Source organism: Mytilus californianus, unplaced genomic scaffold, assembly GCF_021869535.1.
Source record: "Mytilus californianus isolate M0D057914Y unplaced genomic scaffold, xbMytCali1.0.p SCAF_18, whole genome shotgun sequence".
In the NCBI taxonomy this organism is placed as follows: Eukaryota; Metazoa; Mollusca; class Bivalvia; order Mytilida; family Mytilidae; genus Mytilus; species Mytilus californianus.
This window is the reverse complement of record NW_026262666.1, coordinates 6,520,995-6,548,446: the sequence shown is the minus strand read 5'-3', so window position 1 is coordinate 6,548,446 and position 27,452 is coordinate 6,520,995. Positions and strand designations below refer to the sequence as shown.

Genomic DNA, 27,452 nt, shown 5'->3' with positions numbered 1-27,452 from the left:
TACACTCTGAACAAATTTGGGTCTTCAATTTTGAGCTCAAGTAGTGATTTGGAATTTTCTATAATTTTGATATAATTTGTCCCAAAAGTAGAACACTTAAAGTTCAGTCAAAATCTTGTTGAGGAAGCATGGGTGAGATTTTAAGAATTTAGCATTTTTATAGTTCTAAAGAAATGCAATACAGAATTAGATGTAGTATCTACCATATGTCTGATACAGTATACATTTTATTTCATGTTGTATTTAAATCTATATTACATTGAGATGTTACTTCACGTTTATATTCATATGAGTTGCTTGAAAACTTGTCAAAAAACACAAAGGTTTCAGACCAAACTAAATCCATAATTTTTCTGTCAGTTACAATCTTTAAATGAAATTTAAAAGATTAAGCACAGAAAACTAATTTTACAGTGCTATCTGGATCATCTGTAGTGAAGTTCGTTTTTGTTTGTACAAGTTTACTTTTGTAGAAGCCACTTGTTGGGTGTGGTCTGTTGGTAATTCCTGCTCTTCTTTTCATGTATCATTCTATCATCAAGAAATGATGAAATGCTCTTCAACTTCATACTTTATTTGGCCTTTTCAATTTTTTTGATTCAAAGGTCACTGATGAGTCTTTTGTAGACAAAACATGTGTCTGGTGTACAAAATAATAAGCCTGGCATCTTTGATGACTTTTTTCTTGTAAGGATTTTTGTCATTGTGAATCGAATCGTCTGGTGTACAAAATAATAAGCCTGGCATCTTTGATGATGTTTTTCTTGTAAGGATTTTTGTCATTGTGAATCGAATCGTCTGGTGTACAAAATAATAAGCCTGGCATCTTTGATGACGTTTTTCTTGTAAGGATTTTTGTCATTGTGAATCGAATCGTCTGGTGTACAAAATAATAAGCCTGGCATCTTTGATGACTTTTTTCTTGTAATGATTTTTTTTTATTGTATATCATTATAACAGAAATATGAAACTTACCATATCTGACCTAACATAGGTGTTGGTAGACCAGACTGCATAAAAAATCCTTTGGCTTGTTCTCCTGTAAAAATTGTTAAAAATATAACATATATATGTGTTCATAATCCATGAAATCTGGATCAAAACCCTAATTTGGCATTCATCTTTTAAATAGTTCACTTTATAAAGTCAGCCTTTTATAGCTGATTATACAGTATGGGTTTCACTCATTGTTGAAGGCTGTACTGTATATTTACCCAGTGTTTTCCCTAGGCTATTCAAGCATTGCGGTACCGCTACGCATAAATTTCGACCGCCATGCTTTCATCATTGCCGCAAAGCATCCCGCTATGTGTGAAAATTATAACTGTGTAAAATATTTATTATCGATATTTTGAAAGTGAAGTAACAAGCGACAACACTCCACAGGTGTTTTAAACTCATCCGACTAATAATTGAATGCATCATGTCGCGCATGCCGGGATTTTACAACCTTCTTGATTAGACGGTTATACATCGAGACTTGGGTTACATAATAGAAGTTACCAGTCAGCTGATAAATAAATAGTCAGATTTATCTCCAATGCATATCTTTCTGTGCTAAATAAAAAGTTTAACCTTTTCCTGTATAAATTTCACCTTAAAAACGGCCGGGTGTTTGACATCGTTATTTTACTGTGATCTTTAAAAAGTAGAAATTTAAAATTTGGTATAGTCTCTGGTATTATAAAATAAAACTAAAATAATTTCACCGAGAATGGACAGAACATTTTTTTTAATAAAGTTTCGCAGTTACTTCATCAGCTATATTTACATCGATGAATTATTTTTTGATTGGTCACAACAATCAGTTATTTTTAGATTAGTCGCGGTTGATTGATTTTATCAAAGAATACACATCACCGCCACCGTGCCGAGAAAAAGACGTGTCTTATGAAATATTTAAAAGATTTGATAGAAAAACTTTCAAATATACGTAGTTATTTACGGAAATATTGTTTTTAATAAACTGCTTTGTTAAATGTTTTTAGTATGTAAACTAGATGTAACTGGAAAACACAAATCCCCCCTTTATGGAATATTTCTATCATGTTTATAGTACCTGTGATGAATCCATTAACTGGTTTGAGCTGAAAGAACTGAGAATCATGCTTCATTCTCTCTTCACCTGAAATCCTCCATGCATCTCCAGCTAAAATAGAAAAAAATCATATGAATGCAAAATAATCAAAGAAAATGTGATACATGTATTAAACAAATAAAGATTTTATGCTAATTTAGTTCAGCTAGTACAGATAAGAGGTTCATTTGAAATATTTGCCACTAGACATTGAACAAGCTTAAATCAAACAATCTGCCTTCTACAGATCATTACCAGGACTAGATTGCCATTATGGACATGATTGTTCACTATACTGTGAATATATGTATATTCCTAGATACCAATATTCGTGGATTGAGGAAAAATGGTATTTTCGTGGATATTTGATTTCATTGTTTTGCCAAAGTCTATAGCTACATACAAGCCTATAGAAAATTCCTACTTTGTTGAACATTTATATTCATGGATTAATTATCATGGTAATGCCCACGAAATACATGAAAATTGGTATCCCACAAAAAATAAATAAATCCACAGTATATGTACAGCAAGTACAGCAAGAATGGACATGACATCTATTTTCTTCATTACAGAATAAAACATAAGATACATTTGTAAAATATTTTCTTTTGGATTCAGTAATTTCACATTATTATGGTACTATGAGGTTAAAATTGAGTGGACCATTTATGCTCAGTCATTTGTAATATATGTTCATATACTTGAAAATCTATGTGATATTTATTTGTATAACTACATGTTCATGTATACATGTAAGTAAATTTGTCTGAGTTCAATTTTTTCTGAATGTTTTGAATAATCTCCCTTTACGCTTTTCAAAAAATTTACTTATAAACGTAACTTAATTTTACAACCCATAAAATTCTAAAGCTTTGGGAAAGTCATTTCTTGACTCAAATATTTTTCCCTGGTTTGTTTCATATTCCCCCATCACCTTAGGTTATAATTATCTTATTTTTTAATCAAAGTTCACTCTTTTATCTCAAGACATGTACTATCAGGACAATGCACAAATGTTAAGTAACTATGCAACGCCTTTCACAACTGTTCCCTGGTCAAAGCTGGAGGCTTGTAAATAGGCAGTTATTGAATAAACAGGCAATTGAGATTTTCATTCTCCATTAAATTGTACTTCTATGAATTATAAAGACTTCTGCTAAAAACAAGAAAATTAAAAATATAAGAGCACTGTAGTCAAGAGAAAACAAAGATTAGAAGAAAACGTGACTTTTTCACTTATAAACCAGTAAAAATTGTAAAACCTTTAAATATGTTTTCTGTAAAGGTAGATAACTCGACCCAAAAAAAGAGTTACCTGTACCAGGAAAAAAAATAAATAATCTACTTTCAGTTTCGTTTTGCTCAGCCTTTATTTTTCTAAGTCGTGTTTTGTGTTCTGTTGTTTTGTCTTTTCATTGTTTTTGGTTTTTTTTGCCATGGTTGTGTCAGTTTATTTCCGTCTAATTAATTTGATAATTCATATAGGGTATCTTTAGCCTCTCTTTAGAACAAGTTTAACTCCTGACTGATGGTGGTCAGGATAAAACAACAAAATCCAAAAGCACATATCTAAAATTATAGATAGATTGAAGTCTTATCCTAAGGCTAAGGTAGTAAATGTAAACATTTAATCAAATATACAATTTAGCATTTATTGTCTTGCTGGGTTGAACATGTTGAATAGCATGTATAAATTTATTTTAACTGCAATTTTATAAGATCTACGTACCACCTGTTCCAGCCATATTTTGGTCTTATTTATAAATTGTGTCTATTTCACCTGAAATGGAAAATAGAAACGGTTTTGATGTTGGATATCAGTATGATCAGTTTATTAATTAATTTTTATCATAAAAATAAAAACATATTAAAGTGTTACATGGTATTTTTATGCACAATTAATTAACAAAAAGCTAATTCATTACTTTTATTTTTTTCATTTTCAATGAACACAATGATTTTCTATAATAAGAGCACATCTTCACTAAAATGGTATTATATTTTGATTTTTTGCATATTCCATAGATCAGAACCAGATTGTGAACATTTCTTTTGACCACAAGTTTCAGCTAAACCCATCTTTTAAATCATTTGTAAATCCCTTAGCTGTCATACTTAAGAGTCAGAGACATCATGAAACTAATTTATTGTCCGACGGAATGTGAGACAGAAACTCAAAAAGTTTGGCACACTGACTATAATCATAATTTGTGACATACATTGTAGGAAATGTACTCAGTCTTCACGCTTAACCACAAGTCCTACGGCATTGGCTTGTAAAATTGTTTTTCGGGCTTGTAAAATTATTCTCTTCAAGCCAACAGAATCCAACTAAAATTTTCAAGAAATTGAGCTTCTGGCTTGTGGACTCAAAAGTTAAGCGTGAAGGCTGTGTACTGGAAAATGCATCAATTTCATGAATTTGACAGTTGTCTATACAAACACAGAGTGCATATCTTTTTTAAAACATAGCTAGGTCTTAAAACTTTTTAAGGTTTGTCCGTGTTCAGAGATTTATTTGAGGTGTATACAGCCTTTTATACCCACTTGTACTGAGGTGGTGATATCATGAACCTTCAATCTAAGGTTAATCTTTCATGAAGGTGTTGTAAGTAAAATAATGTATATGTTATAAAAATTTCGTAACAGCTGTTGTGTCTTAACTGCTGATATGTTATGAGGGACGGACTTAGAGCTTGATATCAAACAGTCAAAAACGGCCCATAGAATAATTTGTTATTTTGACGCAAGTGCTTACATTAAATTGTAAAGAATCATTTCAAAGTTTCATCTCTACAAAACCGTCACACATGTCTTCCGTAAATTTAGTGGTTGCAATCACGAAAGTATAGGGAAAACATTTAAAATCCTAATTTTATGTTCTGCAGTGTACACCCCAACAAAACCGGAAACGAATTGCATTGTGGTCAATAGGCGTGAGAAGAACTTCCGGTTTCGTTTTATTTATCTGTTGTCTGCTAAAAAATAAAAATAGCATGGGTTTATAACTTTGAAGGTAATCCATAACACTTAACGTAAGCAAATATATATATATAAAAAAATGGAAGATTCTGAAAATAAATACAAAAGATTGTGGTGGTAAACACCAACAAACAAACAACACATCAGCTGTCAGATGATAGATCACAGGAAGGTTCAACTAAAGTCAAAACCGAGAACAAGTTATATATATTTTGTTCAAATAATGTTAAGAGTAATGCTTAACTTTTTTCTCAGTTTGGTGCTAAAAGTAGTTCCTCCTAAATTTGACAAAATAATTTAATATCTTCGTATTATGGGTTTTCGTGCTATTAGTATTAAGAATGCATAACTTGTGATGTCACAATTTTCATTGAAAAAGCATGCAAAGACAAAGAACGAATTCATATGAAGTACGAAAACATATGATCTGACAATAGATTGTGTAAGCACGATTCTTATAAGCAGTAGAGAAATATCCCTTTAATATTCCTGTTACACTTGTTTAGCAGGTGTTTAGTTGATACTGATACTCAGTGATAGCCAGCCTTAAGAGGTTGTAATGTATTTTCCATAGCATTGTATGTGCCATCCTCTACTCTGGTATCGGGTCCATTCGCCCTTATTACATGTTCGTCCTGGGTCCGTTAACCAATAGTTCGTTCGCCCATAGAGTCTGTTCGCCCTGGGTCCGTTCGCCCTAATTTTTATAAACAAAATAATATTAATGATTTAATTTAAAGTTTTGTAATCTTATTCGGATATTTAAATGGTAAATATAAAAAAATGTATATCTCCAAATTCATGAATAAACATTGAAATTAAAAGAAAAGGTGATATATTTCTGAAGTGGAAAAGCCTTAGTATTCTGAAAATTCACAAAGTTTTGTAATTTAGAATGCTGATTAATAGATATGATTACGATGTCTTTGATCTCACTGATTGTTGTAGTTATTGTTTATGATGAATTAATAATAAAATTGTTTTTAAATAAACAAGTCAGCTTGGAATGAGTTAAAACAATGATGTAAGAATTGTAAGACATGAAAGGGAAATTGTTTTCGCCGCTTGGCTTCTTTGATCTCAAGGTGTTGAGTGAGTTGGATCTTGCTATACCTGTTTCAGTGGCGTAGCATGCCATCTGTTATTACTGAGGCAGGGGGTCTGGGGGGCAGAGGCCCCCTTTAAGCTGCAGAGGTTTTGAAATTTGAACAAGAAGATTCTATTAAAAAATAGCAGTTGTTTTATTTTACTTCATCATAATAATAAGGGCGAACAGGTACTAGGGCGAACGCGAATCAGGGCAAACGGACCCGGATTCCTCTACTCTTCGTCAATATATACTGCTTTCAATGTAAGATTATATTATTTGCATCAGTAAGAAAACAAGATGAAATAAAACATCCTTTTTATTCTAAGCATGTAACTAACTTGGTTTGTTTACAGTTTAATTAGTTACTGACACAGAATGAAAGGAATTTATATCTTGAGTCCATTAAATCAACAAAAATTTACATTGGATCAGGAGGTAAGATTTTTGTTTATTCATTTCCCCTTCTTCTAAGTAAAATTTATCCTAGATCAGGAGGTAAGAATTTTATATTTATCTCCCCTTTCTTATTTATAGTAAAATTTACCCTGGATCAGGAGGTAATAATTTTATATGCATCTCCCCTTCTTCTTAGTAAAATTTACCCTGGATCAGAAGATTATATTTTTATATTTATCTCCCCTTCTGATTAAAATTTATCTGGATCAGGAGGTAAGAACTTTATATGTATCTCTCCATCTTTTTAGAAAAAATTACCCTGGATCAGAAGATTAGATTTTTATTTTTATTTCCAATTTTTCTTAGTAAAATTTACCCTGGATCAGGAGGTAAGAATTATATATTTATCTCCCCTTCTTCTTTGTATTTGTGATTGATAGAGTGTTGCTTGCTCAACATCCAGTGGAGTAATTTAATATGATAATTGAATAACAGTTGCCTGCATATTTATTTTTAATAATAGAATTATGTGATTGTACTATTAACTATTCTAAGTTGTAATTTTCTTCAGGCAAATTGACTTAGACAGTTTAACAGTAGCTCTATTAGCCAAATTGACTAAAATGTGCAACTGAGTTTACATATATTCACTTTTAGTACTGTTATAATAATGAGATGTGGTATGATTGCCAATAAGACAACTATCAATCAGAGCTAAAATGATAGGGTAGTAAGCAATTATAGGCCACTGTATGGCCTTGCACAATGAGAAAAATCCACATTGTATAGTCTGCTGTAATTTATAAAAGGCCCCCATATGAAAAATGTGAAACAATTCAAACAAAAAAACTCACGGCCTAATTTATAACAAAACAATTTACCAAAATCAAATATGACAGATATGAACCAACGACAACCACTGAATTACATGCTCCTGATTTAGGAAAGGCACATACTGAATGAGTTTACATATATTCACTTTTACTGTTATAAAAATGAGGAGATGTGGTATAATTGCCAATAAGACAACTATCCACCAGAGTTAAAATGAAAAGTTAGTAAGCAATTATAGGCCACTGTGCGGCTTTGCACAATCAGAAAAACCCATACTGTATCATGTATGATCTGCTATAAAAGGCTCCTATATGAAAAATGCAAATCAATATAAACTATGAAACTAACGGCCTTATTTATAACAAAACAATTTCCAAAAAACATATATGACAGACCTGAATCAACGAAAACAACTGTACTACGTACAGGTGTAAATGCTCTTTTGTTCCAACTTTGGAAAGTTCCGTGCGGAAAGAACTAACTAGCCGAAAAGTTCCGGAGGAACTTATTAACTAGTTACTTTGTTCTTCCTCTGTTTAAAAGTTCCACCGGAACAAAGTGACTAGTTGAAAAGTTCCAACGGAACATATCAACTAGTTAGAAAGTTCCTTTTTGCCAAATTAGTCAAAACCGGAACTAACAAACTAGCCCAAATGTTCCAACGAAACTTATCAACCAGGCAGAAAGTTCCATTTGGAGAATTGATGCAAAGTAAAAGCGCAACATATTACCGTATAGCGGGTTATTTTCGCGAGTGTAAAATTTCACGAATTAGGGGCAACAAAGTATACGAAAAATTTTGGCGGTTTTTATTTTGGTGGATTCTCAAATCCCAATTAAATATTTTGGTGGTTACTGAAATTGTTGCAGTTAAAAAGTTGTAAACTTGACAAACAAGTGTTTATTGTTATGATTAATTGATTTTTTTTTACCGGAATGACCTCTTATTTATTGATTAGATTCTGATACAGTTAATCATTAGAATACCGCTAACTTAGATATGTGTTACAGGTATTCAAATGTCTTGTAAATTTTACAATTGATTAATTACGAACTTGACCGGACCTTTGATGTACTTACTAATTAGGTTACAAAATTATCATGAGTGTTTACAACTCTTATATAGTTTGACACTAATTAATAAGGGTAATTACCTGATAAGAGTACCTTACACTCTTATTCTAATTGACACTTATTAATAAGGGTATACACACCTGACAGTTATTTTATAAAATACATGTATGTACAATGCCCTTTGGCATTTATCTTGTAAAAACTAACATATACCGTTATTGACCTGCCGACAGGAAAAAAAAGATCATATTATATAATACAAAATCCTTTAAGGATATTAACTTCGAAACATCCCAACGTATGCATAAATTTTTCGCGGAATTTATTTTCAACATTTTCATTTATCCGCCAAAATTAGCGAAGATAAACACCCCGTGAAAATAACCTGCTATACGGTATATTTGAACCTTTCAAAGGGAAACCAAGATACTGATTATAAAGTCAAATGGAACTTATCAACTAGCCACAAAGTTCCTCTTTGGCAAATAAGTCAAAACCGGAACTAACAAACTAGCCCAAAAGTTCCAACAGAACTTATCAACCAGTTTTCCAAAGTTCCATTTGGAGAATTGATGCAAAGAACCACATGAGAAGGGGGGTATTCTTCCCTCTTTTGAGGGAGGGTACTATGAATACTAAATTTGCATGATAATGCAACTTATTCTGTTTTATGTGAGCTATGAAATACAACTTAAATTTTGCATATTTGTCCCCAAAGAAATCCCTTTCAGTGCGTTGGGTATTCTTGTAAATTAATGATTTTCTCTTATATATACTGATACTCATTCTTCCCCTTCTTTCTACAAAAAGGACGAAATATGGTATATTCGGAAAGATGTAACTAATTGTTCTGTTTCGCCAGAACTATTCAACTATCTACATTGTTCCGGGACTTTTCAACTAGCTACTTTTTTCCAGAACTTTTTGACTGCACTCGGAATAAAACAACTAGTTGGAAAGTTCCATCGGAACGAAATAACTAGTTGAAAAGTTCCGCCGGAACAAAGTAACTGGCGGAACATAGTGGCTGTTACACAGGCTCCCTGACTTAGGACAGGCACATAAATGATGAGTTTGTAAGTGTTCATCACACACCCTTACCTGAGACAATGGTGTAACAGCACAACATGAAAACAATCTGTAAAAATCAGTTGGAATCTGCTCAACTCAAAAGATCAGTACAAGGCACAAAAACCACTAACATAAAAACAATATACACAAAACATTGAAATTAGAGCACTTGCAGCTACTGAAAGCTAGTTCAAAGCCAGTTACAACTAATAAATAAATCATGTTCTCCCAGACAGTATGTTGTTTTGTTTTTTAAAGCTAATATTCACTTTTTTTAGATAGAGAAACCAACTCCAGATAAATATGAGATTGTTGTCCATATTAAGTCTTGTGCTCTAGTTTGTCCAAATTGTAAGGTAAGTATAAGTAAAATATCAATAGTACTTACCTTCTCAAATATATGTAATTTTGTAGTAATTGTTGGTAATTAAAAGAAGGGTAGTGCATGTCAACATTGGGGAAAAAATTTGCTTATTGAGTGAAAACTCTGAAAAGTTGACCATTTTAGTAAGTTTATCAAATAATGGTTAATTTAAACATGACTATTCATCATGATTTTAGATACTGTGGATTCATTTATTTTTTGTGGGTACCAATTTTTGGGGATTGAGGAAAACTTGCATTTTCATGGATATTTGATTTCATGGTTTTGCAAAGTCTGCTTACAAGCCTATAAGAAATTTGTCCTTCGTTGAACATCTAAGTTCATGGTTTTACCTATAATCACGAAATCCACGAAAAATTGGTATCCAATGAATAATTATGAATCCACAGTACTGTGGATTTATTTATTTTAATTAGGGATGTCAACTCGGTGAAGATAAACTAATCGAGTACCCGTAGGATTTACCGAGCGATACTCGAGTACTCGCTCGGTCAAGCATTTTATATTTACAAAATTGAAACACAAAATTATATCCATTTTATGTACTGTGGGTCTTTGCATTATAAACGTTAAACCCTCAACATTATTACTTAGGACCAGATAATAATCCAAGGAATTTTATATCATAATTAATAGTTCATTTACTACATGAACTGATTATGTAAGCTGACAATAATCTAATCAAGTAATTAATTAATATCTATAGAAAAATGATTACTCAAACAACAGTAACCGTAAAAAACACATTTAATGATCATCAAAGGGGTGTTGATTAGAACTTAATCCTTTCTGAGAGTCAACACAGGGTGCAACGAACTAGTTCTTATTGAAAAATATCATCTTATATACTTTTTCTGGGACGAGACTATTTCTCATCTTTGTTAGTTAACTAACAGTCCTGCTGAAGAAAATATGCACTCTTACGGTAGAGAAGTGGAGGAATAATTAAGACCAGCCAAAGGTGTAAATCCTTGGAAACATGCTCTTGTTCATTTATCCTACCTCTCTTTGGAGGAATTTTAAATGACATTTAAACACAAACATTCGAATCGAATTTTAAGTTTTATTAGTTTTGATTAACATCTAATTTCCCGGGAGGCGCTCTCAAAAAATTTTTTTTTTGTTGTTTTAGCTTAAGAAAGCAAGAAAGCAATAACATTCTTACAAGAAACCGATTAGTCGAGTATCATTTTGGTAATCGATACTCGGTACTACCGAGCGATAATCAAGTACTCGAGTACTCGTTGACAATTCTAATTTTAATGGATACTAATTTTCGTGGAATGAGGAAATTTTGTTTTTTGCATAGATATTTGAATTCATGGTTTTACCAAATTTTGCTTTCAAGCCTTACTAAAATATGTATTTCTTTGAACATTTAAATTTGTGGTCTATTAAAATAACCCCACAAAATCCATGAAATTGGTATACATCGAATAATAATAATGACTCCACAGTAAACAAAACAAAGGATTGTAGTCCATAACTTCATGGCAGTAGTTGACAGGGATATGTCATCATGATCTGCCGTATCCTGTATTGCAAGAAAAATATTTTTATTAAACTCTAATACCAAGATTATCATTATCATATTGTAGTATAACTCATAATTATATAGACCATCAATAGCACTTAGTTATTTATTCAACAGCCCAAATAATCAGAAACTGTTATTTTGTTTTCAAGGCATTGAATGAACTGTATAAAAAGAACCCCAGAGAGAAGTATATAGTTGGTCATGACATTGCTGGAGTGGTGGTAGACTTAGGCGAAGGTGTATCTAATGTTCATGTTGGAGATTCTGTCGTTGGTGAGTATATTTTGAATTCAATATATCTGAACAAAAACATTAGTGATGCAGCATCCCAACAACACATACATCACCAACTGCAAAAGCAGGTCTAGTAACTGCACGACTACGTCTGGCATTCTGTCTGTCCGCCGAAAGACTTGTGCCACAGATCCAGACCTAGTATTGGTCTTTTTAAATGATTACTTGTACTTGAAATTACATCCTTCACAAAGAAAATAATAAGATTTTTGCATCAAATCAAAATAAAAATCATATACTTAAAAATATGTTTGCTGTACGATAAGGTTATTATCTCCCCTGTTACTTACATTTGTACTTTTACTATAGCAATCTTGCATTTGATTAATGGAGATTATATCAGAATAACTAATGAATATATATTACTTTGTTACCTTGTACAGTTCGGTTCATATCACCATGTATTTAAGATACGAAAGACAAGACGGTTTCTTTTTTTCCACAATCATCTGGATATTTTTGGAGATGGTAGATGCATTCACAGTCACAGTGTTTTAAATTAAAGATGATATATATATATATATATTCATCATTTTTAGCAAAACTATGAAACAAAAGTTTGTCAGCTTATTTAAAGCAAAAAATAATATTCATTGATTTAATCAAAAATCAAACCTATGAAACAAAAGTTTGCCAGCTACTTAAATGCAAAAAAAATATAGTCATTTGCATTATTGACAATCATAATGATTTTTTACTTTCAGAATTTGATACTACATTAGGATATTTATAAATTCCTGCTGTATATATATATTTTTTTATACATACTTACAGGAATCATACCTGTAGACAGTTACTATCCAGGTTGTGGAGAATTTTGTTGTTTGTCAGAATATGATGTTGGTAAGTAGAACTTGAGTGAGACAGACAACGTAAATAACTTGTTGGAAAATATAAACACTGTTTGTAAGAGCTTTGGAGATAGGAAGAAAAGCTAAGTTCTGTTGGACTTTTCTTATGTTTCACAGCAGATACCAACAAAACAAATAACATAAGAAAATAATGTTTTTAAAAGCTTTTTAATCTACACAGTAGTATTTGATTTTGAAACTAAATGTATCTAGGGTAGACAAAAATGTAAATTTTACAGACATTTATTCTCAGGAAAATCAATCAATTTTATCATTTCTTGTTTTTTTGTTTTCATCTGTTTATAAATTGAAAATTACCTCATTTCAAGAGAGTGCGGCCATCAACAAATACTTATAGTTCTGAACTACTTGATAACTGTGGGATATATATTTTCATAAATAATTTTCCCAACCAAAAGAACTGACTCATGTCAAATGTATAAACAAATTTAAAAGTGCCTGTCTACATGGAATATATTTTTTCTAAGCAAGTTAGCATATTAAATAGACACCTGTTTTTGTTGCAGACCATAGGTTGACACTTTTAAATGTCTTTAGGTTTTTGTGTTGATGAGTCATTAACTGTTTGAGTCATCATACCACACATCTCCTTTTATCTATATCTGTAGAACACTCTTTTTTATAACAAAACCACAACTATATGATGTTAAGATTATCTAGTGAACTATTGAAATACAAAGATACCTCTCTTGTGATGAAATTTAACTTTTTATGCCCCTGCTGTAGGCAACAGCCTGGGCATTAAGTGTTACCCTTGACCGTCCGTCACATTTTCGTTTCTGCACTCTATTTTGTATTTTGCCTCATGCAAATTTTATGAAATCATACACAATGCTAATAACCACAACACACAGACAGAGTTCAAATTTGGGTTGTGAGTAATTTACCGTTCTAGAGTTATGCCCCTTTTTAACTTGAAAAATTGCAAATATATCTTGAGCGGGGTTATTCATGTCCTCAGACACATTCTTCTTTTATTTAAATTATTCTATTTATTATATATACATGTTTCAGTAAAGAAACCTGAGAGATTAAGTTTTGAAGATGCAGCTGCAGGGATTGGTGACTGTGTAAAGGCATACACAGCTTTGTTTTATCAAGCCAGGGTCTGTTCTGGTGATACAGTCCTTGTTATAGATGGAGCAACACCTTTTGGACATGTCGTCATTCAGTTAGCAACACAATGGGGAGCAAAGGTTTATATAAAACAGTGTACATTAAAGTTGTGTTGGTTAAGAATTTGTTATTTACTGTTAAGAGTGGCGATTTCTGACAGTGAATTGCTGAATTTTTGTTTCGGTTTACTAACTTTAATTTGCCACAATCAAATATTATAAAACTTATACACAATGCTTATTACCACAAAACACAAATCAAGTTCAAAATTGGGTGGAGTCACTTTTACCAATCATGAGTTATATGGCCCTTTATAAATGGAAAAATTGCTAAATCTGTTGTTTCGGTTCTCTAATTTTAGTTTGCCTCGACCAAATGTTATGAAACTTATCCACAATACTTATTACCACAAAACACAGATCAAGTTCGAAATTGGGTGGCGTCACTTTTACCATTCTTGTGTTATGTCCCTTTTTAAATGGAAAAATTGCTAAATCTGTTGTTTCAGTTCTCTAACTTTAGTTTGCCTCAACCAAATATAGAAATATATGTCATTACCTTTAAAAGAAAAGAAAATGTCAGTAATTAGTATATTGACTCATGCATATTTACAAGCAGGGGCATCTGTGGCCCATAGACACATTCTCCACTTATTTTTCAAAGGTTGTTTGATTGTTTTTTCTTTTTGGTTTTCTTTTTCAAGCCAGATAATTTTTCTATAACATGATTTAAGTGACAGATAGAACCACATAGATTCCTTTTTTGTTAATTGTACTTAAAACATAGGAACAGAAAATAAAAGGGCTTTTAATTCTTAAAAACGGGAATAACTGAAGTTTAATACAATTAATAGTATAACTGTACCACAGAAATATCTCTTAGTATTTTCAGAAGATATAATGTATCATGAGTTGTAATACATTCTCTGTATGTTTTAAATGAATTAAGATTTGTTTGTGTGCTTCATTGATATATGGGATACATCAACATGATGATGATCTTTTATTCATTTTCTTGTTTGCCTTACCTGTAGGTAATAACTACAGCTAGTAGTCAGGATGAACAAATGTTTCTAGAGAAAGTTAACCCACCAGTTGGTAAGTCAGATTAATGTTTTCATTATTATCTTAGGTTTTTCATATAGATTTATATAAAGTAGAGTGCATGCAGGCATTCATTGACGGGGTTCAACGTTTACATTTTGGATAACCATGACCATGATGTTTTACTTGTCTGAAAAAAGATATTTCATTCGGTGATTGTTGATCTAAATTTTTGTTGCTACCGGTAATTAATTATTGGATTTTAAAGCTGGATTTAACCAACTTGTAGAAAAAGTGAGATGTTAGATTGATGTTTATTTGTTGTTTTTTTTTTTGTATATTTTCCATGCATTCCCATTTGAAAATTAAACTTTGTCATCATAATTGTTAGATAGTTATTTCTTTTAGAAACGGTTAAAACTATCTTCCTTCTATGTTTGTTTACTTTTCCTTCCATCACAGTTTTTGTCTTCCCACTTGTACTGTGCCATTGTTAGATTTCTAAAAAGAGGTGTGATGGTAAAGGGTACTGCCTAAGCTGTTGGCAATTGGAGTATGTGATGACAAAAATTCAATAGACATATATTTTTTGAAGATTTTGATAAGATAAAGGATTAACTTTTAAAAGCAAGTCTATGTTCACATGTTTTGTAGTGAAACTTAGCCATTCAAATATATAAAACATATTCATCTTTTTACTTGTTTTGAAGGATCATATGACTTTAAGAACTTTCTTTACAGCTCAGATTATTGACATAGAGAAAAGAAGTAATATTTTGGTGAGCAGTGTGATGGAAGAGACTGGAGGTGTTGGTGTGGATGTAGTTATTGATAATGGAGGTTGGGAATAAAAGAGAGATTTTTATACTTTCAATATTTTTCCTTTTTAAGAGATGATGTTTAGCAACTCAGAAATTAAAATTTGTGATGAATAATTTCAAGAAAGAAAATATGAAAAGTTCTCTGGCTTAGGTATATTCTCAAGAAAAAGGTATTTATTATGTTCTTCTATGTACTAGCTCAGTCAAAAAAGGCAATGAAATTAAAACATTAACACAAATGCATATGCCATTTGGATTCATTATTTTTTGTGGGATACTAATTTTCATGGACTTTGTTGCTTGAGATGACTCAACCACAATTTTAAAGGTTAAAAGACGTAAAAATTTTCTATTAGCTTGTATGTAGACTTTGGCAAAACCATGTAATCAAATATCAATGAAAATAAACTTTAGATCAATCCACGAAAATTGGTACCCAGGAAAAAATAAATGAATTCACAATACTAGTAAAAAATATATATATATATATTAGCATTGTTACATCATCTTTGTAGTGCATAAATCTTTATAAATTTCTGAATAAATTAAGTAGATTGCATTAAACAATTAATGAATTAATATTAAATAAAAATGAGTGGCCTTGATGGGACTTGTTATTTACTAAACTTTGAAAGTTTGAGGTATATATGTATATCAGCCTGTCTGTCCATCCCTATGCTCGAGTAATTTATAAACTTCTTGATCCTCTGTAAATTTGCTCAAACTTTTCTACATTTTAATACAAACAATATACATTTATAACAATAGTGCACACGCTGAAATGTCTCTCCTTCTTTACTCTTCATTGATATGTTGATAGTCCTAAAAATAAAGCTTTACTACAACTATCACATAAACTTAACATGATCCATGAAAATGAGGTCAAGGTCATATAAACCAAACGAGAAATACATGTACACCTTACAATCATTCAATACACTAAATATAGTTGACCTATTGCTTATAGTTTCTAAGAAACAGACTTAACCAAGAAAACTAAACATTGACCAATGAACCATGAAAATGAGTTCAAGGTCAGATGAACCATGCCAGGCAGACATGTACAGCTTACAATCCTTCCATACAACAAATATAGTTGACCTATTACTTATAGTTTAAATATAGTTGACCTATTACTTATAGTTTAAGAAAATCAGACCAAAACACAAAAACTTAACACTGAGCAATGAACTGTGAAAATGAGGTCAAGGTCAAATAAAACCTGCGAGACTGACATGTACATCATAAAATGTTTCCATACACCAAATATAGTAGACCTATTGCATATAGTATTAGAAAAAAAGACCAAAACTCAAAAACTTAACTTTGACCACTGAACCATGAAAATGAGGTCAAGGTCAGATGAAACCTGCCAGTTGGAAATGTACACCTTACAATCATTCCATACACCAAATATAGTAGACCTATTGCATACAGTATAAGAAAAACAGACCAAAACACAAAAACTTAACTATAACCACTGAACCATGAAAATGAGGTCAAGGTCAGATGACACCTGCCAGTTGGACATGTACACCTTACAATCCTTTCATACACCAAATATACTAGACCTATTGCTTATAGTATCCGAGATATGGACTTGACCACCAAAACTTAACCTTGTTCACTGATCCATGAAATGAGGTCGAGGTCAAGTGAAAACTGTCTGACGGGCATGAGGACCTTGCAAGGTACGCACATACCAAATATAGTTATCCTATTACTCATAATAAGAGAGAAATTTACATTACAAAAAATCTTTACTTTTTTTTCAAGTAGTCACTGAACCATGAAAATGAGGTCAAGGACAATGGACATGTGACAGACAACTTCGTAACATAAGACATCTATATACAAAGTTTGAAGCATCCAGGTCTTCCACCTTCTAAAATATGAAGCTTTTAAGAAATTAGTTAACGCTGCCGCCGCCGGATCACTATCCCTATGTCGAGCTTTCTGCGAGAAAAGTTGCAGGCTCGACAAAAATCAGAAACCAGTTCAAAATAAAATGAATATAGTTGAAAAAATTATACAATTAAAAAATATTACATATAAGTTACATCTGAAAGTGTATTGTGTGTTTAGAGATCTATGCCAGAAGAGGTATATCAGAAATACTGAAAATACATATGTAATGGTCCAGGAAACAGGTTTCTAGTTATAGTTATCTCCCTTTACCAATGAACTCTTGACTTACCAATTACTTGTTAAACAAGTTTCTTTGTCCATTACAAATGCATTATATGTTTTTCTGATACATAAGTAAATTTAACTTATATTTTCTTAAGATTCTAAGCTTGCATATAGATTGGTTATTGGTCATTATAGCTATATTTGGGGGTTATAAGATTTTTACTTGATGAATGGACTGAAAAGGAATATATCCAAATAAAATTGTAGATATATTAATATATCTATTTACATTTTTTAAGTGAGAATGTTTACTCAAGATGAGGATAAACGAGAAGTTGAGGAGAAAAGAAAATATCCTGTCCTTCATAAGCATGATGTCATATCCTGTTTGGGGATGTCTGGGAAATGGATCACAAGCCAAAGTGACTTGCAGGTATATCTGTTACTGCTAAAATCTTACCAAGATATTTTATAGTGTAAACTTATGATGAAGACTTGTTTCCCTTGGAAACAGTAGCTAAAAGTTTCTCTCTTGTTCTAAAATGGTCTTTTGTAGAATGCTATGAAGACTTTTCTGAAACATGGTATTAAACAATTCATGCCATTTTGCATAAGGGCTGAAACAGTACACCTACCTTAGGCCACTGTTTGATTTCAATACTGTTTTGAAGATTTTATTTGACCAAATATTAAGTTCATAAATGCTACATAGCATGCAGAGTCAATGGATGTTTTAAGCTTTGTACAAAAAAAAGTTTGAAATAGACAAAAGTAGCATATACAAGCATTTTTCAGTTGCAATTTAATGCATATCAAATCATAATTTAAACTAAATTCAAAATAACACACCTTAAATAAGTGGATCTTTTGTATATTGTTAGGCTAAGCTATGTCTCATCTTCTTTTTTGTTTGTTCTTACTTTTATTTATAATTTTAATTTTTTTTAAATGCCATATATATATATATATATATATCGCTTATACCATCTCGTAAAATAAGGTATCTGTATACAAGTTATGAAGCATGCAGATCTTTCTTTTGAAATAGACAAAAGCTTTTATTTTATAAGGAACTTTATTTTTATAACAAACTTTTTATTTAAATCTAATATAAAAGTATCGGTATATGTTTAATATCTGTATTTTTGCAGCTTGATCCACCAGACAGCCAGCAGTTATTTCTACGAGGTGCTAGTGTTAACTTCCTGTTTGAGAATATGTGGACCTTGTCATATGCCCAGCATGGAAGATACCAACGTATCCTTTATATACAGTCAAACCTGGATAAACCGGTTTCTTGTCCATTCCGGCCAGAATTGAAGGCCTATTTTTCTCTTCAAAGTCTTTGTAAAAATACCCTTTGTAAACCCAAACCTGTGTATTCCGAATTCCGAATTCTGGTCTAATTATGCAGTCCTCATACTATCAATTACATCAATTATTACCTGTCAAAACCGGTTTGTAATTAATTCAAAATTGATAACAGTATTGATCTATATGCAATCAAAACATAATTGTTTATACAGGATAGTTTTTCAGGATAATCAATGAGTAAGGTGTTAAACCGTGAACTTACAGTAGTGAGCTGTATTATTGAAACACTATAAAAGTTTTATTTAAAATTTAAAATAAACTAAAAGAAACGCCGAATATATCTCAGATAGAACTTAATTGTAACTTTGATAATTTTTTCAAATCGCGGAGTAAGACATTTACATAGTGTTTTCTAAATGCTGGGTTCCCTGTTGTGAACCCCGAAACCAATGACCCTGATAATGGAGAAGACCCGGATGACGACAATCCATGGGTATCGTACACTATATGACAATGTTTCGATCATGATGAAATTGCGTTTGATAAAATTCTGGCTTTTTAATCAGCTATACCATCGTAGGAAATGAACGATGGAAGTAAAACGAAACTCTCGTGTAACAATTCAAACAATGCAAAGATTCAGTTGCAAATGAAAACAATGAACTGAAAGTGGAAGTGACATAATAATATGAAACTGACCAGTAGGAGACTGATGCTACCGAGGTCGATTTGATATACGAAGATATGTAAAAAAGGTTAAAATATAATTTTTTGAATTCAGGGATCAACCTATTCTTAAATTTCTAAAGCCAATGAATACAGAGACTCAAAACAAAGATTGTGTGTAGTTATTACGGTATTGTATTTATTAGTTTACAATTTACAATTTACAATCAGACTGAACTTTTACATGCAAAATATCTGACGTCACAAGTCATTAACTTCCGGTCACAACTGAAACCTGATTTACGATCAGACAGAACTTTTACATGCAAAATATCTGACGTCACAAGTCATTAACTTCCGGTCACAACTGAAACCTGATTTACGATCAGACAGAACTTTTACATGCAAAATATCTGACGTCACAAGTCATTAACTTCCGGTCACAACTGAAACCTGATTTACGATCAGACAGAACTTTTACATGCAAAATATCTGACGTCACAAGTCATTAACTTCCGGTCACAACTGAAACCTGATTTACGATCAGACAGAACTTTTACATGCAAAATATCTGACGTCACAAGTCATTAACTTCCGGTCAAAACTGAAACCTGAATAAACCAGACAACTGTCAAAACCTACCCTTTTTCATAGTCCCATAGCCGGCCGGTTTATACACGTTTTACTGTACTAAGAAATCTATGTGTGACATCTTTCTCTTGGTTGATTAACAAATCATGTGCCAGTTCAAAGTCTTTATCATGGCAAACAGAATTGGATGATTTTGATTCCATCATCCTGAACATGTATGAAATATTTGCCACTGGATGTTAAGCAACCAACAATCATCATGATATGAGTCCTTGAAAAAAGATATTTGTGACGAAACATTTGTAAATAACCAAGGACTTATAGATTGTTGTTTGTTTTACATCCAGTGGCAAATGTTTCATGCATGTTCAGAACAATAGTTACCAAGGGCAAATAATAAATGCCATTATTTAATCTTTAAAACTAACAAGAATAAAAAGAAAAAATTTTATCCCTCTAATTAATTTGGTATAAAGGGGAGATAACAATTAACATATTACTAGATTTACCATTGTTGCTAGAGACAAGTGCAAGATGAGTAATTGATTGACTTGGTATATCTTCCATTACGTCAACAGTTTTCTTTTAGCATTATTCAAGCTTTGAAAAGTGATCACTCACAGATTGAAGATGTGAACCTCTCTTACTTTAAAAAGATTTGAATGATTTTTTCTTAGATTTAACATGTGTTCAGCTAAGTTATTACTGTGGTTGAATGCTAAAGAGGTAACTCCATCATATTCAAACATCACTGTAATGCAGGTTCAGACAAGGTATTGGTCCTATTTTTCCAAATTAAAGACGATTTTGATGAAAAATGTCTCTTTTTTCCATGGAAGTATTATATCTAATATCCAAGCTATAGTTAAAGAAGTTTACCAAAGTACTTAAATATTTTCACCAAATTTGGACATAGTTTTAATACATATTGTTGTATCACTTGACTATGAATCTTGAATATATTAAATATCAATTGTCAGTCACCTAACTATAAGAACCAACCTTGGTACACATGTTGAAGCTGAAGTTGAAGTCACTACACAGTTGACATCTATGAACAGGTGCCTCACTAGCTATAAACTGATTTGATGTTGATGATGATGGGTGGCTGGTTAACGTCCAGCAGCAAATTAATATGAATATTCAGGAAGACAACATGTTAATATAAAATGAATATTTACCATGATTTGTACTAGACCGTTGACAAACTGACAATGCCATTACTTGCAATAGCATTTTTAAATTTTATATACATGTATTGTTATTATGATGTTGCTAAAAATGAGAGCATCAGAAATTTTTTTAAAATACAATGAAATCTTCAATCCTAGTTGATGTATGTATTTGAAAGCAATTTGTGATAAACAAGTTCAGCAAGTGATGCACAAAATTTCCATGTAGTCCCGTTGTTTGCCCATTTTGTCTAGGTTAAATTGCTACCTTTTTCAGTACCTATGTTTGTAAGTCATAATTCTACTACAGATGTTTGCTTTTGTATTCTATGTAAGGATTCTTGATAATGATTCCCTGATGCCATTAAGAAACAGATGTGAGAAGAAGACATTCTTATTTCAAATCACTTGGGTAATGAAAATAAGAGTAGAAAGGGTGGCTCATATAAATGACTGGTAGTGGCTAACAATGAAAGATTGTGTTAGTTAAAGCAAGAACACATAATTAAAATATTTAAAGTAAAAAGTACTTAACTTTATTGAAAATATCTGTAACTCATAAAAAATAATAATTGGGTTAAATTGTAATACATGTACTATTATTGTTCCTTAATGATTTATAGATATCCTTCATGATGCCATTAACAAACTGGAAAGAGGAATAGTAAAGTAAGGTTTTATTGAGTTCTGTTTTCTTTGCGCTTGTTGTTAAACTATCAAGTTGTTGTTTAATGGTTTAATTATATTTGTCTTTATTACAGAGCTAATGAAACAAAAATGCTCTCCTCTTGTTATACTTTAAAAATTCCAAAAACTAGATAACTATAAATACCCTCTTAGTAGGCTCTAAATAAAAAAAACAGAAAAATTGAATATTTCCAGTATAGATACCTTAACAGTATGTCTCTTGATACATGCACCTTCATGTGTAAATAAAATAATTAGTCAAAAACACATTACTGTTACAATGGTCAGTTTTTAACTTATTAGTACAAATGTTCTTGCCAAAAGGTTGTGGTTCTGTCCAGGCAAATAAAAAATGACCACCATATTACCAATAATTAATAGTGATGAATGTGTCAATAAACACCAACAATCAATCATTATAAGCACAAGGTTTCGAACTTTTGGTCAAATACAGCACACCAGAAACTCATTTAATAACACTTAGAGAAAGTGAAGCCAAGAGTCAATATGCATGTAGTTATTTAGACTGTATATCAGGTACTTTCGATAGTATTTTTATGCCCCACTTAGGGGCTTTATGTTTTTCAGTCTGTGCGTCTGTTCGTCTGTCCCTCCGTTAGTTCGTTCATTCATTCGTCTGTTAGTCCGTCTGTCCTGCTTCAGGTTAAAGTTTTTGGTCAAGGTAGTTTTTGATGAAGTTGAAGTCTAATCAACTTGAAACTAAGTACACATGTTCCCTATGATGTGATCTTTCTAATTTTAATTCTAAATTAGAGTTGTGACCCCAATTTCATGGTCCACTGAACATAGAAAATGATAGTGCGAGTGGGGCATCCGTGTACTATGGACACTTTCTTGTTATACATGTATTTTATACACATTTTAGGACAAAGATAGCCAAAACTGTGAGTTTAGAGGAGGCTGTGAATATATTACCTGAGTTAGAGAACACTAGAATTGGAAAAACTGTAGTAAACATGTAGCTTAACACCCAGGGCTCTACTTGTATTTGTGCAATATCAATAAAATATTACTTTATTTCTTTAAGATTTCAATTCAATTGATATCAATTTAACGTCATGAGCCCTTGGTTTAGTCCTAAGACATAAAAAAATTATGTATATATGCAAGTTTCTTGCCTCCTGGTTAGAAGTTATGTAAAATAGTTAAATTTACATAATGTTGATTTATTACATGTATTATTCGTGGGATACTAATTTTCGTTGATTTTGTGGATAAAGGTTAACCACTACTTTCAGTGTTTGAAGAAGTAGAAATTTTCAATAAGCTCGTAAGCAGACTTTGGCAAAACAACAAAATCAAATATCCACGAAACACAATTTTTCCTTAATCCACGAAAATTGGTACCCACGAAAATAAATGAATCCACAGTAGACTGTATAGGGATTAGGACTTTAGGAGTGCTTTAGCAAAAATGTCTAGACCTTGAGAAGAGTTTTGCTTAAAATGTCTGAACAATAAGAACAATACTAAAAATACAAAATGTATGTTCAAAAATGTGATGGGTAGGCATGACCATTTTGGTTAGGAAGGGAGGCAGGAAAAAGAACTAAGTTGTTTTTGATATATTTCCATTTTAAACACTCTGTAGCTTAAGGCCTAGAGCACTATTTAAATCTCTTTAACAATGTGTCAAATTAAGCTCGATTCATTGGTCTGTTGCGTAAACTTGCATGGGACATTTAAATTTTGCCAAAAAACCTATGTTGACCTGTAGATGAGCCCAAAGTAGCAATAAGTTAGAGGAAAATATTGCCATTATTTTGCATGTGGCATCTAGTAATGTCAATAATTAATCAAAACATTTTCAAAAAATCTGTTACTCTTAAAACCTAGATGTATTGATTACAAAACTAAGAAATAAAGATTTTAAGGTTCATAGGTTTATAATATTCTAGTTATTCTGCCTTCTAACAACATGGCTGCTTATACTGAAAAAGACAAATAAAGATTAACGACTATATAGACCCATGTAATATATTGAAGAATGTATACATCTGTGTCATTTGGTCTCTTGTAAAGAGTTGTCTCATGGACAATCATAACTCATCCTTTTTATATGTATGTTGACTTTTAAATGTCTTTTTTGTTTTTTAAGTTCACCTGGCCTGAAAGAGTCATGTGAGCTTTTGCCATATCTTTGCATCTGTCCTCTGTCCAATTGATGTCCTCTGAAACTACTCAATGGGACCAAACCAAAGTTTGCCTACTTCATCTATATGATGTTAACTACAACATTTTTGTCCATTATGATCAACTAACATGGCTGTTGTGTCTAAAAAAAGGGGTCGCCCCGATATTCCGACACCCCATTTATCCAACACCTCATTAGTCCGACAACCCACTGGTCCGACATCCCATTAGTCCGATGCCCCAATAGTCCGACAAAGGTTAATTACTGCCATAATAGAAAATCTACTTAATAAAATCATTGCTGATGTGGTATTTGAACTACTCTTTCTTAAAATATTAAAATAAGGAGATGAGGTATGATTGCCAATGAGACAACTGTACACCAAAGTTTTAAAAAAAAGTGGATGTAAGCAATTATAGGCAACCGTACAGCTTCAACAATGAGAAAAACCCATACCATATAGTCATCTATAAAAATATGAAACAATTCAATTGAGAAAAATAACTTCATAATTTATAACAAAACAATTAACGAAAAACAAATTTGACAAGACATGAACCAACGACAACCACTGAACTACAGACTCCTGAATTGGGACAGGCACATAAAGAATGTGGCGGCTTTAAACATTTTTGTGAGCGCTCAACCTTCCCGTTACCTGGGACAGTGGTGTAACAGCAACAACATAAGAACAAACAATAAAAATCAGTTGAAAAAGGCTTAACTCATCAGATCGATACAAAGCAGAAAAATCATCTAACAAAACACAGATCAGACGTGGCAGAGTATTTATACATCCCTCATCCCTATCACAAAGGACACACATTACATATATGAGAGTAATCGCAGTTACTGACAGCTAGTTCAAAGCCAATAACAGCTAATAAAAAATCATGTATCTTAGACTAAAATAACAATCAGTACACATCCAACATCCACTGGATTTAGTGTAAAGACGTCAATAACAGCCAGAGAAAAACATGACCTTGTGCAATGACAAAATAAAGATATGATGAATAATCGACAGATTGTAGTACTATTAAAGTGCATAAGTGTATAACAAAACTATTTAGTATGATTTTGATTTACTGATAACAAAATCAATTTTTATACCAACAAGAGTGCACACGCTGAAATGTCTCGCCTTCTTTACTAATCATTGATATTATGTTGATAGTCCTAAATATAAAGCTTTATTACAACTGTCACATAAACTTAACATTAACCAAGTAAACTAAACATTGACCAATGAACCATGAAAATGAGGTCAAGGTCATATGAACCATGCTAGGCAGGCATGTACAGCTAACAATTCTTCCATACAACAAATATAGTTGACCTATTGCTTATAGATTAAGAAAAACAGACCAAAACACAAAAACTTAACACTGAGCAATGAACCTTGAAAATGAGGTCAAGGTCAAATAAAACCTGCGTGACTGACATTTAGATCATAAAATATTTCCATACACCAAATATAGTTGAACTGTTGCATATAGTATTAGAAAAAAAGACCAAAACTCAAAACTTAACTTTGACCACTGAACCATGAAAATGAGGTCAAGGTCAGTTGACACCTGCCAGCTAGACATGTACACCTTACAATCATTCCATATACCAAATATAGTAGACCTATTGCATACAGTATTAGAAAAAAAGACCAAAACTCAAAAACTTAACTTTGACCACTGAACCATGAAAATGAGGTCAAGGTCAGATGACACCTGCCAGCTAGACATGTACACCTTACAATCATTCCATACACCAAATATAGTAGACCTATTGCATACAGTATAAGAAAAACAGACCAAAACACAAAAACTTAACTATAACCACTGAACCATGAAAATGAGGTCAAGGTCAGATGACACCTGCCAGTTGGACATGTACACCCTTACAGTCCTTCCATACACCGAATATACGAGACATATTGCTTATAGTATCTGAGATATGGACTTGACCACCAAAACTTAACCTTGTTCACTGATCCATGAAATGAGGTCGAGGTCAAGTGAAAACTGTCTGACGGGCATGAGGACCTTGCAAGGTACGCACATACCAAATATAGTTATCCTATTACTTATAATAAGAGAGAATTTAACATTACAAAAAATCTTAACTTTTTTTTCAAATAGTCACTGAACCATGAAAATGAGGTCAAGGACATTGGACATGTGACTGACGGAAACTTCGTAACATGAGGCATTCATATACAAAGTATGAAGCATCCAGATCTTCCACCTTCTAAAATATAAAGCTTTTAAGAAGTTAGCTAACGCCTCCGCCGCCGCCGCCACCGCCGCCAGATCACTATCCCTATGTCAAGCTTAAAAATAAGTCGCAGGCTCGACAATAAAAACAATATTCAAAGATCTAATTACAGTGTTGATATTGTAACCTTTTAGAATAAGTTTATTTAAAGGATTGATAAGTTTACCCGGATCGTATATAAATTTACGGACTCGGTAAACATTATCACCGTAAAATTTAGGATGTGCTATTCCGTTTGAAATACGTTTTTTTACAGGTACAGCCAAACTTGCAAACCAAATCTTTGTATCTAGGGAAGAATTCAATAAAGGTTTCAAGTAATTTGTGGTAACGAAATCTCTGACTTAATAATTTACCAGTAATACATAGATTACGCTCATTTAAATCCAAAACGTCACTACACACATGGGCATAACGAATGAGTTGGGATACATAAACACCGTAAGATGGCACCAGAGGAACATTACAGTCACAGTCCAAAAAAGGAAAATTAACGATAGGAAAAGAAAAATCACCCCTTTTGTCGTAATTTTTTGTGTAGAGTTTCTGGTGTAAAACTGGAATAGTCTAGAAAAGTACACTTATGATATTGTTGTTAGTATTTGTTTTCTTTAAAGTTGCTGTGGGTAAATTTCGGCAGTTTAATTAGAGAATTCTTGATTATTTAACGAAAAAATATCATCAAGATAGTGATAAGTGTTGTTGAATATATCAATTAATTGGAATTTATACGGGTCTAGACATGTACACCTTACAATCATTCCATATACCAAATATAGTAGACCTATTGCATACAGTATTAGAAAAAAAGACCAAAACTCAAAAACTTAACTTTGACCACTGAACCCTGAAAATGAGGTCAAGGTCA

The 27,452-nt window shown here is 32.0% G+C and overlaps 2 protein-coding genes and 1 long non-coding RNA gene across 5 annotated transcripts in view; 1 reads left to right on the top strand and 2 right to left on the bottom strand.

The window, feature by feature from the left end:
* The window catches only part of LOC127726629 (intersectin-1-like), a 93,860-nt gene extending 88,856 nt beyond the window's left edge, over positions 1-5,004 (bottom strand). For all 3 annotated transcript variants that reach the window (XM_052234050.1, XM_052234049.1, XM_052234051.1), the window contains exons 1-4: positions 4,839-5,004; positions 3,810-3,860; positions 2,060-2,149; positions 976-1,039 (exon numbers count right to left, since the gene is read on the bottom strand). In XM_052234050.1, coding sequence (XP_052090010.1) covers positions 976-1,039; positions 2,060-2,149; positions 3,810-3,825 — 170 coding nt within the window. In that variant the 5' untranslated portion in view covers positions 3,826-3,860; positions 4,839-5,004. The remainder of the gene's footprint in view (positions 1-975; positions 1,040-2,059; positions 2,150-3,809; positions 3,861-4,838) is intronic.
* Positions 5,005-5,015: 11 nt separating this feature from the next.
* On the top strand, positions 5,016-23,199 carry LOC127726632 (quinone oxidoreductase-like protein 1). The gene is made up of 12 exons (XM_052234054.1): positions 5,016-5,096; positions 6,506-6,587; positions 9,806-9,883; positions 11,599-11,722; positions 12,518-12,586; positions 13,630-13,811; positions 14,765-14,828; positions 15,516-15,614; positions 18,028-18,161; positions 18,880-18,985; positions 22,095-22,140; positions 23,045-23,199. The coding sequence occupies exons 2-12, from the start codon at positions 6,528-6,530 to the stop codon at positions 23,139-23,141; spliced, it is 1,059 nt and encodes a 352-aa protein (XP_052090014.1). The 5' UTR covers positions 5,016-5,096; positions 6,506-6,527; the 3' UTR covers positions 23,142-23,199.
* LOC127726635 (uncharacterized) lies at positions 16,971-27,452 on the bottom strand. Its single transcript, XR_007993623.1, has 3 exons — positions 27,335-27,452; positions 25,891-26,058; positions 16,971-17,111 (listed from the first exon to the last, which is right to left on the bottom strand). It is a non-coding gene; the product is annotated as an uncharacterized LOC127726635 (long non-coding RNA).

Excerpts from the sequence above, each read along its gene's own strand:
- LOC127726632 (XM_052234054.1), top strand. The coding sequence starts at position 6,528 with ATGAAAGGAATTTATATCTTGAGTCCATTAAATCAACAAAAATTTACA. Across the intron at positions 11,723-12,517 it reads TGTTGGAGATTCTGTCGTTG|GAATCATACCTGTAGACAGT; the intron begins GTGAGTATATTT and ends ACATACTTACAG. Across the intron at positions 14,829-15,515 it reads GAAAGTTAACCCACCAGTTG|CTCAGATTATTGACATAGAG; the intron begins GTAAGTCAGATT and ends CTTTCTTTACAG.